This window comes from Parambassis ranga, chromosome 13, assembly GCF_900634625.1.
Source record: "Parambassis ranga chromosome 13, fParRan2.1, whole genome shotgun sequence".
In the NCBI taxonomy this organism is placed as follows: domain Eukaryota; kingdom Metazoa; phylum Chordata; class Actinopteri; family Ambassidae; genus Parambassis; species Parambassis ranga.
The window spans coordinates 18,006,243-18,023,460 of record NC_041033.1 but is presented as its reverse complement, the minus strand read 5'-3'; the positions used below and the strand labels follow the sequence as shown (position 1 = coordinate 18,023,460).

Below are 17,218 nucleotides of genomic sequence, written 5' to 3'. Positions count from 1 at the left end.
GAAAATAATCTCTCTCAATTCTAATGCTCATGTTTCCAGACAGACTGTAAACAATGATTAACACACAGAGCAGGCGGTCTTGTCCTCACTGTCTGTTTGCTGCATATCACAAGGCTACAGTAGAAGCCCTAAAAACAGTTGTGGAGGCTTTTAACTTTCTTGCTATGTCTGTGGAGGTTTTTGGTTGATTCATAAACATGAACATTAAAAAGTAAAGCAGTGAACTTTACTTGACAGCAATCAGACAACCACACCCAGTTGCCTCACTGTAACTATTGTTTACAACAGACTGTATATGAAGATGGAAGATTCCTCCAAAACATCACCTATAGTTTCCCAAAGACTGTTCTTAAACTCACTGATGAAGCTCCAGCTCTGCCTGCTACAAATCCTATGTACGGTAATCATGTTTATTTTTCCTTTTAAAGTTGAACATGGGAAATCTGTAGGGATTGACTAGCGTTTGGAGTGGTCGTCAAGTCGTCTTGTGATGGTCAGGCAGAGAGCAGACTTTGTTGTATTGCTTTGTTACACAATGGTTATGGAGCATTAGCTTTTTCTTCTTTTTTTTGAAGTCCACACAGAATCAACCAAATATACACAGTGTTATGGAGCTGTGCAAAATTAAAGAGTACATGAAACTTTGTGAAAACGTAATAGCAAGCAAAATTGCCTGCTGTTACAACACCTTCAACATTCTGACCAATGACAAACCAGTACCAATTAAAGAGCCGTCTGCAGCACCCGTCTGTAATTAGTTGTCATGTGTGTCATGTCAGGTATTGGTTTGTGTATGCTGCTTGTAGACAGGCCAGCATATGAATGGCATGTGCATTCTTTCATCATGCGTGTGTCACATTGTTACCTGGATGCCAGTGGCTGTTTTTGCTCTCTCTGCATTGTTTGTCAAGTCAGCCAGTCAGCTGCAGAGGTCCAATAGATTTGACAGCAAACTGTGAGTGAAGGTGCTGTCATGAAAAAAAAAAAGTTCTTCCAACTTTTTCTTAGGCGCCATACTTGACTTTGTTCTTTGAAAAAGAAAGAAAACTGAGCTTTTCTTGTGCTGCACATCATGCTGCTGTGGGGTCAGAGTTGTAAGTATAATTCTGAAATGTAATACAGCAAAGGGGTGAGACCCAAACTCAGCAGAGGCTGATTGAGGGAAGTAGGAATATATGTGCCAGGATCTTCAAGCAGCAGGTCTATTGTGGTGAAATTGTGCAGCTCCAGAAAAAAGTTCCACCTGATGGAAATAAATTGGCTGGGGGAGTCAGTGCTGAGCTGGAGTCTCTAAAGACAGAGCCAGCTTCTAAATGGCTCAATTTAGCTTTTGTGGAGCCAGAAACCAGAGCAGGTCACTGCCCCACAACCTGCCACAGTGAAAATCAATAGGTAGTTTCAGAACAAGGGGTCTTATTAAAACAGTCCTTTTTCTGTGAGGTGTTTGGATGACACTGTCTCACAGAAATCATTAAGCTCAGCTCAAACTGCTCACCACGTTTAAATTGTTGCAATCCCTTTTGACCCACACATCCTCCCCTGTTTTCTCTTATATCCGCTTTTTGATCCTGAAGATAGTGGAAGTACAATCACGATCAACTGTAATTGGATACAAGAGACCTGAATTTTCAGTTTATGGCCAGGAGATAAAAAAAAACCCAGTAATACCTCCTACATATAAAACTGTAAAAAACAATGATGATTCCTAGAACAAAGGCCAGAGAGTCTGATGGATTCACAACATTTAGAATTTGCATTAATTATAACTGTACTGTATATAAGACTGTTGCAACTTTGCAGTTCAAAAGATGTTTGACGTTTCCTTTGAGTCACTACAAAAGAATGGATGATAGAGGGTCAGCCATTGTAGATGGTTCTATTGTGTTAATAGCCGTTAGATTATATGTTTTGTTATAGTCTCTCTTTTGGTCCATTTAACAATTGAAGCAATTTTCTGTGTTAAGGCATTTTTCAGCTTTTATTACTACAGCAGGGCTTTGAAAGATCCTGCTAAGTTAACACGCTCATGACAAGACAAGCATGCCGGTATAGGCGATTCTATAAGGATTCAAGGGTTTTATAATGCTCCGCCTCCACCTACATCCATAAATATGTGTCCAATGTTATTAAATGCACTCACAACAGCCTGGCTGCAGGAAGAAAGAAGAAGAAAAAACATCCCAGGGGAAATGCTGGATGTTTTCTATCACCTTCTTGTTCTCTTCTATCTTTGTCTCACTTTCTGTTATGTAGGTAACAACCTCATGCTTTTAGAGCACAGATGACCTTTTCCATTTTATGTGTTAGACCTCAATAGCACACAGTAAAGTCTCAAGGCCAGCAGCACTGCACATCAGGGCCAGTGTAGTAAAATCCAAATAATGTTGTTGACCCAAGGCTGCGTGCCCGCACACTCATTCTGTTTACCTCCTGGAGGCCTCTAACACCAACCACAACAGGAGGAGTCATGAGTCCTCAGGCAGCTGCAGCGAAACATTTACTCCATGACTGCAGTGTAGTTTTGTTTGTTGGTCTTACCTCCATTCTGATAAATAACACATGCCTTAATTACATGTGTTAATTATGTATTGCTGTGTATTATAATATTGGTCCATGTCCCTGCATCTGTTTTGTTTTGTGTTAACAGTAAATCAAAACACAAGAACAGATGCACTGAATTGCAAAGCTTGTGCATTACATTAACTCATAAATACCCTGATAAATGTACATGAGAGCAGATATAGATGCAGATATATGAATAAGCAATAAAAATGTCCCCAAGCTGGTATAAAGAATTGAGGCTTTACACACATATAAGTCAATAATGTGTGTATCCATTCAATCCTGCCATAAAAATAGTATGCATGTTGAGATTATGTCCTGTACTTATATATTCTGTCCTAACACGTCTTCTTGTGTTTTTGTCTGCCACTGTTTAATCCTATATTTTGAGGCTTGGAGTAAAAGGCATATAACAGTAGGTGGTAAACTCGAGAAGAAGGCAAAGCAAGTCTCCCAGTGTTACTGTTTATTTGTAAAACTGTCACTCTTCATCTCATCTTTATTGATATGCAAACATTTCCTCAAGTGTAAAATCGTTTGTGGTAAAAATGTGTTTCTCTGAATCCCTGCTGTTCCTGTGCAGTGTAGAGAGTACGCATGAAGCTTGTTCATTGATATGTGCTGACACTGAATACCAGCCTGCTGTCAGGAAGAATGTACATACAGATTTTTTTTTATTTTATTTTTTTTACTTTTGGAGGAGTCGTAGTCTTTGATGTAGCTGGTAATCTACCAGCTTTTATGTAAATATGAAATCAATCCACCTTCATGTTGCCAAAAACTCAGCAGGCATCTCCGAAGTGCTGGAAACATATGAGCTGAGGAAGGTGTGGGTCAGCACCATGAAGGGAGGGAGACGAGGGTTTCCACAGAGATGGTGCCAGAAACCAAATGGTGCTGAGTCGGGTTAATGTTGTAACAACAGAGAGCTATCCAGTGAAATCAGCATCTAATTTTATTTGTCCAGATGTGGCCATCTTGTAGTTATGTGGTCATACCAGATGTCCTTTTTTCCCTCTCGTAGTCATTTCTTTTGCTCACCCCCTTATGTGTATGTGAGCCACTGACCATTAGGTCCAATGGGGCAGAAAAACACATTTTAGAAACTAATTTAAGACTCTGTATGTAACAATTTGAACATTTTTATTTGTTGGTTTTGATTGTTTGTGAACGTTTTATAAAATAAGAGCTTGACCTCAGTTTTCTCTCTTATCCTCTGTGGAATGATTCTCACAGTATGTTGGTCCTTCTCATGTTTTCTATGAAAATCAGAGAAAGCCTATCCTGCTTGCCTCTGATTAAAACCTTCAACAGAATTCAATCAAGGACAACTCGGTAAGATTTGTTGATTCTTACAACCTTAAAATAAATTTGTATATGAAACAAAAAAGATTCAACCTTCACCTCTTGTGCACCAAAATATCATGCCAAATATCCAGTATTGTTTGGCATATAAAGTATGGCAAACAAGTTAAGGATAAACTCGCTGTTTATCTTTATTGTGTAGAAAACTAAACACCCCCTTTTTACAATCTGACAGGAGAAATCACCTCCCATGTTTACAGCTGACAGGAATGTGTCTATAAACACTGCTGGTAAAATATGGATTCAGACACTTATAAACAGAAAGCTCGAGCGACAATTTGTAATGGAGTCACGATAAAAGAGACTGATCATCTCGCTTCTGTCTGTTGTACCGGCTTAGAAATGAAGAAAGAGCTATTCTTGGAGATAGCAATATTAGGATGCAGTGTGATTTGAAAGTAAGCCAGATTAGACAACAAAGAAGACGAGAACAGTAATTTATTGCTGCATTAAAACAGATTATGGAATAAACAAAAAACTGCTCTTTGATGATTGCCTTTGATTTCGATGTTTTCCAACTGCAGTTAACATACAGTACCTGTGAAAAATAACATGTTTGATGGATGTAAGATTTAAGCAGAAACACAGTCTCACTAAGCTTCCAATTGTTTGGCCCCATTCTATCAGCTTTCACTGTTTTCAGCTGCTCTACTAAATGAGAGGAAAATGTAGCATGCCTCCATTTCTTTGTGGCATTTTACTATGGAAATTAGTTTCCCTTTATAATTAGGCATCCTGTCAGCTGCAGAAAAAGTTCAGCAGTACCTATTAGTACATGTATACCATGTTCATAGATGTTTACAATGTTTAAGCTACAATAAAACACCATAAATAAAATGAATTATGATTAACATCCCATGGAACCATAAAGCATTCACTGAGTACCCAAGCAGCATTTTTGTATTGATGACATCATGGATTTATAGGCTTCTACACACAGCCTTTGTGTATTCATAGCTTTCAGGTCTGTTTGGCTTAATGTCCCAGTGCTGCCGGCAGTATTTGTGGTGCGGTGCGAAATCTGACTTCTTCAGTGCTTAGACTAGGCCTGTAATGGCTCTGTTGGGACAGAGAGAAAGTGCTTCTTCAGCGCTCATTAATGGAGCAAATTGAACAGGTCTCCCTGCCTACTTCTGTAATGAGGCCCTGCCTCCGCCCCCAACACCACCACCACCATCATCCTGCAGTCTATTGTTCACCTACAGTTAGGGTCAGAGCTGCCCAACGGTAATTGTATCACTCTGACCCTCTTTTGGATTTTATTTTGTCACAGAGACCTGCTCTTTATTGGGTGCAGGCCATCCCTCAGGTTGTAAAAGCCACGGTGCCCCTCCTCCCATACCTAGGGACAGGGGTGCTGCCTGCCTGCCAGCGATCAATATGCCACTGTCGTTAACTGGATTTGTTGCTGTGGTGCTTGCTTATGAGGCAGCAATTAGAGTGTGAAGTGGCAAGGCCGGGGTACGAGGCTGCGACCAGGCGTGGCTCGGCCCTGGGGGATGGAAATGTCAGGGGCACAAGCCCAGTTTCATTAGGGCCTGAAGAGACTCTGACGATCCATACTGTCTGTGTAATTCATTCAGCCAAAGGGGGTTAGAATTATTTGTGGGAGAGTTAGCAAACACAGAAATAGGTCACAGGTTAGCAGTAGCTGTGAACACTTGCTCACTGTGGAATCCACTTACACCCTGTGGAATCCACTTACATGCCTCCATTGTTTTATTGCAGATCAGTGCTTTGTGGCTTATCCTGAATGATAGAGCTGAGCTGGAACTTCATGTCATGTACCTACACAAATGTCATTTACAAACACAATCCACCTGGCCTTCAAAATAAAGTATATTCCCTTCACGTGTTTAGTGATTGTAGGCCAGCATGATCGTGTCCAGCGTCATCTGTGTCAGACCATAACTCATCTCAGATTGGTGACATTGAAGCATTTATGGTAGTTGAAGTGGCCGGGGGCCTCTGCGTCTGCATATTTTTCTCCCTGAAAAGGGTCAACGGTGTCCCTGGTCAGGCACGGAGATGGGGTGCCCTAATGCATCATTTGGGATTGACTCTGACCTCAGGCTTTAAATCACTTTCCATTTTGGGGGGGACAATTAAGTTTGAACCTCTGATGTGTACTGCATTCAATTGATCCTGTCAGTGGCACTCAGCGGACACAGGCGGGGCTGTCTGAGTGCAGAACCCCTCCATGTGTTGTATGCCGTTTATTCACACAGACAGTCGAAATATATTGATGAATGAGTCAAATGCAAACAACTGAGCAACATTCTGCTTTTGGCATTTATATAGTCAAGCTGCTTTGGTGATTCTGTGTACTATGGTTTGTACACTGTGGTCTCCAAATGAGCTTGTTGTTGCAACATGTCTGTGTTCTTGATTCACAACCCCAACAAGATATCTTGGCTAGTGACAAATTTCTCTTTGGAATCTGTTGAAAAATTAACTAAACCATGCATGATATTTCTTTTCTGACAAACAATGTAAAACAAATCATCAAACAATCCAAGAAGAGAGCTCCCAGATCTACATATCTTTCCTCCAACAGGAGGTAGACTGTCAGAAACTCCCAAAATACAGAAGTTGCTGATTAGTTCAGTTTAAACAACAAAGATATTAGGTTATAGAGATCATGAATATGATTATCAAACAGCACTATTTTCTTCCTTTTCCAGAGATTTTATGGCACTTGTTCATATGCTGGCTAGCTGAGACTATGATTAGAGCTGAGACAAGGGGCTAGTGATCTGAGAGGGCAGCCATCTGTCAGTCAGTGTGTCATGAATGGGGACTTTCGTTGTACCTGTCTCTAAACGTGTCTCTTTCTGCTGTAAAACTGGACACTTGACTATAGAAGTCTATAAAGATTGAGTTTTTAAGCCAGCCTCTAGTTACAATAGTCTAGCACATTGGCATCATTGCTCAGCTTTGAAGAATGCCACTTGGCAAACACCTCTTTCACAAACATTCATACTTTGACCACTAGAGTATTGAGTGTTCTGAGAAAATGGACTGGTCCGATGGCAAGGACCAAAGCAGACATGTGGGGTGGTTTGTTTGCAGTGTGCAGTGGAGATTAGAAAAAGTTCAAGTAATAAAAAAAAAAGTTGTAAGAGGAGCAGTATTAATTCTGGGCTGTGTTCCAAAAGTGCGAGCATAGTTAAACATGAAATGAGTTGCGTAGTTTGGGTGTAGCCTTGACTGTGATCAGATAAAAGCTGAGTTTCTTTTGAAACTGTTGGCACACCATTATACTTCCTCAATATGTGTTCTTGCTCCAATATGTACATTATACTGTTCAGTCTGTCTGCAGTTATTCTGCACAGCCTCTCATATTACCTGTTGTACATTGTGCATCTTTCGGTATATTGTTATTTCCACTATACATTTGCTACCTGTGCAGACAGAAAATATATTACATGGCTTCCAACAATTGGATACTCTAGCATTCCTTAAATACTGTTTATTGATCAGATGTCACCAGCACAAAAAGAGGTTTAATTAAACCTTTAGTTCGTGCTCAGGCCCGCTCTGCTGCCTTTGTAATGAATAAGAAATATTTACAGCAGCTATACAGGGCGATGCCTCTGTGATATTAAAGAGTAGCCAATGCACTATAAGTAAGAGCCCTATTTGGCAAATGGTTGCATTTATTATTTACAGTGTAGATTGAAATAACATGCAAAGCAATTAAACACAATGTTTTAACACAATATGCTAGGTCACACTGGATGTGCTAATAAATTGTGTCATAAGGCTAACAGTTATATCACCACCTACTAATTCTGCTCTCATTAAAAGCATATTTATTTTGTTAATTTAGAGTAACAGTACACATCCTGAATTTTATATGGGTTCAGAATCATATGAGAAATACAATGGATTTCCATCATTTACATGTGTTGTTCTTTCTGTCTTGTAATGTTTATTCTCACCAACAACACTTGTAAATTCCTGTCCCCTGGTTGAAGCTTTTCTTGCCAAGACTTGGTGATTGTTTTCAGCCCTGATGTTTTTACTAGATAGGCGTGAATGAAAATGAATGAACGCTGTTAATAGCTTTAATAATTCCATTTGTTAGAGTGGCTTGGTTGTTTATGATACCTACTGTGCCTTTTTTCAGAGTTCCCTGTGGTGTAATGAAAATAAACAACTTCCCATTTTCCCAGAGACGCATAGATTGACACAGCAGGTTTCCTCACGCCAAACATGAAACCAGCTCTTATCGGTTTTTACGGTCTGGTCAGCAGTGCAAGGCAAACAGGAAACCAGAGCTGTTCAGAGCTTTCCTAACGATGCAGTTTTGCGGAGGAGGAGGACCGGAGAGAGGAAGGACAATGTCCTAACCGATAAGGAGGTTGGAGAGATACTTGAGAAGCTCTTGTCCTCCCTTCCTCTCGTTCCCTCCCTTCTGACTAGTCAAGGCTCAAGTATTCACCCCTCACTCATTAGCGGCTGCTGCCCATCGTTCACAGGACCAGACTGTTTACCCTGTCCTGTCATTGTAATGATGAGCACCTGGTTATCAAGTTCTGCCCTGTAGGTGGGGAATGACAGTCGTGAGGAGTTTCCACAGAGGCAGATTAAGCAGCTATGCTCAGGAAAAAGTAGGCCAGCTAATTAGCTACAGCTCTCAGGATCCTGGGAGTGGGCTGTTTCTCACCTAGACAGGGAAATTCCATAAATGACAGGAATGTGGTTGAAGAAGAGGAGCTGGAATATCTAATGAGAGTGGGAGGGAAAGAGAAGTTGACATGAAGTGGAGGAGGAAGGCATATCATCCTGGAAAGTTTACTCTGGGTTCTCTGCAGCTGAACTCATACTGTAATTTACAGACTCGTTCTGACGTGTGAGTGTGTTAATAGCCTCTAAATCAGAGGAAAAGGCAGGCATTACCAGTCATGAAGTACATTCTGTTTTGTGAAATATCAGCTTTTAATGGAGAAGCAATGATAATTATAGGACTGTATTTTCTTTATTGTTGCATCATCATATTTCTGTCCACACAAAATATCGATTTTCTATGTGTTTTTACATGTTACATGAAAAGCGTTTGCTGGTCCCTAACTTTGTAATCGTATGTCTGCTTTACTCACTGGTTTGAAGTGGACGGAGGTCAGCTTTATATTTCCGTGTAGCAATCAGTGTTTTGAGTTGTGAAAGTTGTGAGGCATGTTTTGCTGATGTTGCTCAGCTCCCGATCCACACCCCCAGAGTCCCAATGATGCAAACTGAATGTTTGAGTGTTTTTTTTATCCTCTGTTTGTTTATTCATGAATTATTAACAGAAAAACATTTTTAAAAAGTATTTAAGTTCTTCCACGCTTACCTTGAGAAACTGCAGACCTAGAAAGTCCTTACTTGCATTTCAACAAGTTTCTCTGCTGTGCTCAAGAACATGAGTGAGAAAAACTGAGAAAAACACAAAAGCAGAGATGCAAGAATTCCTGTACTGTCCTCAGTTTTGCAACATTTGATAGGGCGCCCCTATCTTGCTTCCTGTGCCTTTCAGTGGACGCAGAGGAGGAACAGGCGATGCATTACATACATGGTTTACGTCCTGCTGATAGAAGCGTCTCTCTGCACTGAGCTCAGGTGTCGTATCCTCCGCTTGTCCGGCCTCTTCCTTAAGCCTCTCTGAGGGAGTATCAGCGAGTGCATATTTTAACATGTGTCATACTGATTTCCAATAAATGTTTTATTGTCCTGAATAAAGCCAGATATGCTTTTTTTTTATAGCTCCAAAAACTCGGGCTCCTATAAATGTCTCCCTGTTCCATGTATTATTTTATAAAGCCTCAAGCCTAAATAGCAAAAGCAGTCCTGGTTGCTGAGGCTCAGCCAACTTTTGAGGTGTATTTGTGTTTAGCCTGCCAGACAGAGATTTCACTAAATCTTTACTCAGTATCCGTTCAGTATCTTATTTACTGCTGAGTCGTGCGATTTGCATTGTTGGACGATGCATCACAGTGAAAGGTTTGTCACTTTTTCAGCATAATGCAATACTGGGTTGTGTGTATTAAGGAATTGAAGGAGAGGAGGGAAACAGAGACATCTCACAGATCTATGGACTCTTTGTCACGCTGCAGCTGAATCCGTAAAACTTACTAAAGAAGAAAGTAATATTTCAAGGAATGTTAACGCACATGCAGCGATGTGTTTATGAGTTATGTGTGTGTGGTACTGTGTGTGTGTGTGTGTGTGTGTTTATGTCTGTCACTGTATTGTGTAGAAATGACTGTGTTGGTGTGTGCCCGTGTGGGTGTTATTGCCGAGGCTAGTGCCGAGCAGAGCGCAGCTTAATATCTATGTTTGACACAGAGGCCCATTAATAAGGGCCTGATCCGAGCCTAGTGACAGGACTGCTGACAGAGGAGGATCATGGGGAAGAATCATGCCCTGCTGAGGGAGCCTGGGCTGCAGGTAGGCCCATTCTGCCTTCCCCAGGTGTCATTACGGATGCTGGGGAGGGAGCAGAGGAGGGAGGGCCGCTACTGACATCTACATTAATCACCCCTCTGCACATCACCCCTCCTTCCACACAGCACCTCCTCCCACCTCCAGCTCCTAATCATCCTTACACAGAGACCCAAACCCAGTAAGGGGATACTCAGCCATGAAAGATATCCAGCTAAGAGCTCCCCAAATACCACTCTGATCTGATCATGAGTGATGTTGCTACCTGAACCTCTGACCTGGCACACAATTAAAAACACTTTTCTCTTTCTCCCCCAGACAACAGGGCGAAACAGTCCCGCTGAAACTACATATTCTGTCACTGTCTGCATGTGATTCATAGTTTAAATTTGTATTGCACCGCAGTTATATGCAGTCAGAATGCTACAAATATCACTGCTGGAATGTGTACTCTCCAGAGCCCCTGAGTGAGCTGCTGCTGCTGCTGCTGCTGCTGTACACACTCCTGATTGTCTCATAGATATCACACCCTTCACTTTGAGACCTTCTATTGATCCGTAGCTTCGCTTTCATCAACAAAAGAAATACAACAACACTGTAGCACTTAATGTTCATGTAAGCATTTACATTGATGGTTTCTTTTCTTAATTGTAAGCCACTATTTTATTTCATTTAGCAAAAGAAGAGACTGGACTTTAGTAATCAACTAAAGCCATCCTAATAAATGGCTCTACCCAGGATCCATCAATGAGCAGATGTTCCTTAGACAATAATTAGAAAATTATCTGATTGATTATTAGATTTGATTTCATTAAGAACACATAATTGAACAACAATGTGACAGTAATTGTGGTGTGATTAGTTTTGGTTAAAACAAATGATTGGTTCAGGCAGCTGGTGGTGAACACTACCTAAATGTTTTTTTATAGCTTAGGTTTCTGGTTTGTGCAGCACTGGATCCAGACCTCAGTGACATCATGCTTAAGATCTGAAAGAACTCATTAGAACCCACAAAGGCTTGTTTATCTGGAATAGTAGGTGAACGTCACTCTATGAACAATGGGTAATGTCAGTGGAATGAAGCATAATCTCATATTAGAGTATCCATACATTATCAGCCCATTGCTTTGCCCTGCCATATTTTTTTTAATGTAACATGCCTTGCCCTGAGTAAACACAGGCTCCAGATTAATTAAAATAAATCCACTTTGAGCTGATGTTTAGAAACACAGGGAATATCACTGCCTCTGCTACAGATAAAGTGATTGAGAGTGGGGAATAAAAGGCTGGGCTTGAGGGAGAATTACACTCTACTTACTTTTCCATCAATGAAGCCGTACTCTATTGTTTATGTTTGAAGTGGGCTTTTCTTCTTAGTAAATGACCTTTCTCCAGTTCCCCCTTTCTCTCTCTTTTATTTGCCTCAAACCTTCAGCAACACTGATGACACAATAAATTTCTGTCTGGCTCTTTGTGTGTGTGTGTTTGTGGCTGTGTACGCATGTAGTAGAATCTAGGACACTACGGAGACACCGGAGAAGACGGCATTTGCATGCAGCTCACAAACATATTAAAATATGAAGACAAATCACTGCGTCTGGCCAGTTGACAGCGCCGCCTGCAATGGAAGCCAGCTCGCAAAACTTACAACATGTTGCAGCTCCCAGTTAGGCCTTCACAGGGCAAGCTTCAACATGCAGCTCAACAAACAAACAGAAGGAAGAAAAAAGCCAGTCAAGGCTGTTATTAAAGGCAATAGAAGTGTTTCCCTTTGCCAAAGCCGTTTTGTTATGGTGTTAGCCTCTGGATTTTTTTTTTCTTCAACTGAGAGAGTAGGGTTTACAAAGACACCTTCAGGGCACATATACTTTGAGCTCTTTGATGTAAATCATAAAATGAGTAATCTGAGCCTTTTAAGTCACTCTCCTGCTGGTGTTATGTCTTCTAAGGGGAAAAACAAAGGGATGTTAAATCCCACATAATTCTTTGTAATATTGGTGTTTTCATAGATTAATATGCTTTGACCTATTTGGAGCAAGAATATTAAATATTTACTACAGTTTTTGGAAATACTTTTTTGGTCATAATCATACAAACTTATTGAGGAGACACAGTAAATTTCAGTTGTTGTACAAAATGAACTCTTCCTGAATTCATGTATTGAAAATAACAGTAATTCATCACAGTTATCTTATATATTGATGTTGCATTAGTTGTCACTTCATAGAAGCATTGTGACAATAGCATAGCCGTAACTGTCACCAGTAGGGGGAGCTCATAGCTCATGGCTCACCCTTTAATAAAGCATGTGAGGAAACATGCAGAGGGTTGCTGGGCAGTAGTTCAGAGCTCCCCTCTGTCTCTGCACATGAACATATCTGGGGGTCCTGATTGTTCTGTCCAATCATTGTGCTTACATTTCTCCATAAATCCAAAAATGCATTTAAGAGGTTTTTATTCAGAACTTGCTGCTGCATTCTCTCATGCAACACATTGTGTGTGTGTGTTTGTTGTCTGCTCATCATGGTGCAGGGGGTTTGTCAATCAGTCAATCAGTTATTTATTTCTGACAAAGATCATATTTACAATTCTGCTGCTTCAGTATGTCAATACATTGACCGCTACATACCATTCAGCAACTGAATCCTCTTTTATTGATTAGTAATTTCACCACATTTTAAACATAAGGAGTTTGATTTAAAACATGTAAGGCCACTCCCTGTGTCATTACATATGAAACCTGCTGTCGTTTTTTTGTGCAATGCTGTGCAAATACAGATAAGGGAATGTGAAGAGTGTAACACTATAATGATGTGTCAACATTCAAATGTGTGTAAGGAAGCTTTATGGGTTATCCTCTCCATGCCCTCCTTTCTTGGAATGATCATGTTAATTATTTAACTTGACACAGATTTGGACCCAGATGAGCTTTCCACCTTCCTTCTCCTAGACCACTGCTCCTGTCCTCCTCTGTCTTCTCATGCAGCTCCGTGTTTTGTGGAGCTGTGTGTAGATCCTCAGTGTGTTGGGCTGCGGGCTGTGCCGGGTGCGCAGAGACCGTGCGCTCCTAGCGGCCGCGCTGTTGAAACCCAGAGGCAGAGCAGAGAGAGGAGGAGGAGGATGGTGAACTGTAGTATGACTGTACATTTACAGCGCTATATTCCAGCCTAAGCACATGGGTCTTTTGGGAGCTGGTTCCCATTGTAACAAAACAACTTTTTGGGAAAGCATTAGAGCTGAAGGCTGCTTTTAAAGTTAGACCATGAGCCGAGCCATTTGTTGAACTATGGGGACATCGCTGAAGATCTGAAAGGTGTCAGAGACGCGCCTCAAGGAGCGGAGGACCTGCGGAGAAGCGCAGAGCCTGTGCGCTGGTCCTCAGTGTGGGACTTGTATATTTCTTTTTCAGTGGCTCTGTGGGTTTCAGCGTGTAGAGTAGTTGCTCTTGTGGAGAAAACAGCAGAGATTGCGGATGAACTCGCAGGGATAAACCTCAGAGACGGAGAGTTTGGATATTTACACCCCGAGCAGCTCCGGGTGAACTACTGTTAAATGGATCCTCTCTGTGTTTGGACATTGGAACTGGCTTTTGTCAGTAAGTGAGACCTGTCCACAGATCCCAGACACACGGAATAGACTTGACTGTCATTTCGGACATATTTCCTGCTGTCACTTCGAGGATTTGCGCGCCCGCCGTGGATGTTTAATATGCTAGGATGGGTCCGCTAGCGTTCATCCTTGTTAGTGGATTACTGTATTTTCAAGTTGATGGTAAGTTGCCAAACACGTGTTGTTGCCTAAAAACTTCTTTTAAAATGTATTTAAATGTCATATTCTGAGCAGACAGGGCGCTGCGGTCACACAGAGATTGTTTTCAGTGTGGATTCTTAGAGTTTTATCATATATTTATGTTGCTGTGCAGGAAAACACATAACATAGAGTTCTGCTATCAGGAAAATATTGTTTATAAGAAAATCTTGAGATGCAGAATTGTAAATGTGGTTCATGTCCCCTCACAGTACCTGTTACTTTCCTTTCGCTCTGTTTTAATTCATGAAACTCAAAATAAGGCATGGTCAGTTCAGATCCCTTCTCACTGCTGTTTTCAGGAGGTTAAAATTAGGACTGACATTATTTTTTCCTCCTATGCAACAGATGAAGAGTCAGCATGCAGACTTAAAGTAGCAACTGTTATTGAATAATAATCACATATGAGAAAAAAAGGGATATATATGAAAGGATTTTAATAAAGAGAATTCTGATTTCTCTGAGATCCTGTGACTGAATTTGATCCTGAGCCAACACGTCTAAGTGATTCTCAGGTTGTGTGAGTGGCTACAGGTTATGTCTCTGAGCAGAGGAGGCGGCATCTGGTGTTAATGGATGTTTTAAATAACAGAAAACTAAAACATTTGAAGGCACAGTTCAGAGGACGTCTGTGTAAAACTACAGAGAGTAGTTCAGATGTGTGGATCTGAGGTTCAGTGGCTTGTTTGTTAAATCCGTGGTGACAGTGCAACACTCAGCCTCTGCACTGTACTGCATGGTATTAGTGTGGTCAGTTTTTTTTTTTTGCTGAGGAGCTGCAGTGCATTGTTGTGTAAGCTGGCTTAATCCAGACCTGGAATCTTGCTGTGGTTTATTATTTCCATTTGTTTTATTAATCTTTAATAATGATTTTAATTGCAAATGAGATTGATACGGTTTAATTTCTGCAGCCAGAAGCCTTTGCCCTCTCAATCCAGTCTGCCAAGTCAGCATCTATATGATATTACAAGGCTTCTTGGGATTCACTGGCCTACATGAGAAGTAGTTTAACGGAGGAATTAAAGCAGCCTCAACTCCAGAGTTAATGTGATGACTCGGAGCAATCAACAAAAAGGCACAGCTTAGGTGAGGGAAATCCTGTTCGGGACAGGCTCAGCGTGTGACTGGATTCAGATGAATTTTAAAATGCACAAACCTGTGGTCTGATTTCATTTTTGACTGGGGCACACCTTTTTCACAGTTGTTTTATTACACACACAAGCCTGCACAGACAATAAGAGGCTCACAATCTCACAATGAGGAAAGAATACTTCTTACAAATCACACACGCAGACATTCTAACCTCATATGTAAGTGATGAATCACACATATGTTTGCTTTGCATTGTTTGTATGTATAGCAGGGTTTTTTGTTGTCAGTGAATGCAAGAGTCTGCATGGTCCCATTTTTTCTTTTCTTTCACCTGTCAACCCGCGCTTTTGTTCTTTACAGCTGCAAGTTTTCGTCCTGAAGCTTTTTAGTGCTTCTGTAGTTAGCAAATCAGGTTCCTTTCTGCCAGGATTTGAAGTTCTTTTTCTGTCTTTGACCTTGTTTTGGTGTCTTCTACACTGTTCATCTAAACCCACCGGTTGCTAAGCAGTGGCTGATGGCATTGCTAGCCAGCCAGAAGGGAAAAGGGTGCACATCTCCCTGGGAGCAGTGGATCTTCCCAATCGTTTGCCTGTCACCCCCCCACACCCCCTCCCAACAGAACTCACCCATCACCCAGCCTTTTAAGAGGTAATCTGAGGGTCCTTGGAGAGGGAGGAGCTTCCTCTAAGAGTCCACTTGGGCAGACAAAAAGCCCTGGAGTTGTATTCAGTGGGCAGCACAGCCAACAAAGCCAGGCCCTGTGAATGGCGTCAGTCAGTGTTTAGTGTTTTGTGATTAATACTGCTAGTGTTCAGGAGAGAGGAGAAAAGGTGATATTGAGAAAGAACGAAAGAGGAATAAACTGAATCAGTGTTGAAGGGCTGGAGAACAGAGCAGATGATTTACAGGCCTGAGAGCAGATGCAAATAAAAACAGGGCTACAGCACTTTTTCAAGCAGCAGCCTGATTGGAGTTGAATATATTTCCAGAAATACACTAGTCAGCAGCTGCCTGGTTATCTCTTAAACTCCAGCGCGCTGCTTTTGAAGCTGGATTAGAACATGCTTTGCATAGTGGACATGCACTCCTGACCCTGCGCTATTCTCAGATCTCCTGCATGCCTGTGTCTGATGTAGGAGGTGGTGACATCACGTCCACCCTGAGTGACACACTGAGAGGTGCTGAAATATGGTCCACCTTAAATCTCTTGGGGAGTCGTTAGAGAAGGACACTAGGGGACAGGGGCTACTGCTGCAGATAGTGTGCAGTACTCCATCTGCCAGCAGGGCAGGGATTTCACTAATGCTGAGTCAAGAGAAATTCAAACCTGAAGTGTGTGTGTTAGAGAAAGGAGGAGATGAGCGAGGGCAAAATGACTGTGCTCACATGAAAATTGAGAGAAGAGTTGTTTAACAATACCGTCTTTTAGAGGTGTATTGTACGAATGAGGCTTTATTGCCCAAGGATGCTGGAGACTAACAGCTCTGTTGATGGTCATGATTAAATGAAAGGAGTTTAAAGTACTGGCCTATAATGGAAAGTAAGCCCAGATTAAAATAGTCTAGGTGAATGATGAGGCAGGCTGAGGTCATTGTGTAAGAGTCATTGCGATGCCTCGCCCCAAATGTGATTGTTCTGCTTGAGCTGGCAGCGTTTAAGCAGTGTTATTGTAATTGCGGTTCATTTGCTGGAATGGGGTTGCTGTAATGATGAACCTTCATCTGAGATCTTCACAAAGCTCCTCTCTACTGTCTCCTGTAGTCTCATCACTGTCAAGGAAGTCGCTCTCTCTGCAGCAATGAGCACTCCTGTTTATTCTCTGATTAACATCAAAAATGAGTGAAGGTGCCGCTCATAACAGGGAGTGAATGAACAGTAGGAAGAGGTGAGCACCTCTCCAGTAAAATCATTGATGTGAGCCTGTCGGATCTGATAATATTTTAGCAGCCAAGTCTGGCTACTCTGT

General features: G+C 41.5%; 1 protein-coding gene across 5 annotated transcripts in view; it reads left to right on the top strand.

The window, feature by feature from the left end:
• The first annotated feature begins 13,467 nt into the window (after window positions 1–13,467).
• The window catches only part of robo2 (roundabout, axon guidance receptor, homolog 2 (Drosophila)), a 144,840-nt gene continuing 141,089 nt past the window's right edge, over window positions 13,468–17,218 (top strand). For all 5 annotated transcript variants that reach the window (XM_028419553.1, XM_028419550.1, XM_028419552.1 and 2 more), the window contains exon 1: window positions 13,468–14,124. In XM_028419553.1, the coding sequence (XP_028275354.1) occupies window positions 14,070–14,124 (55 nt within the window). In that variant the 5' untranslated portion in view covers window positions 13,468–14,069. The remainder of the gene's footprint in view (window positions 14,125–17,218) is intronic.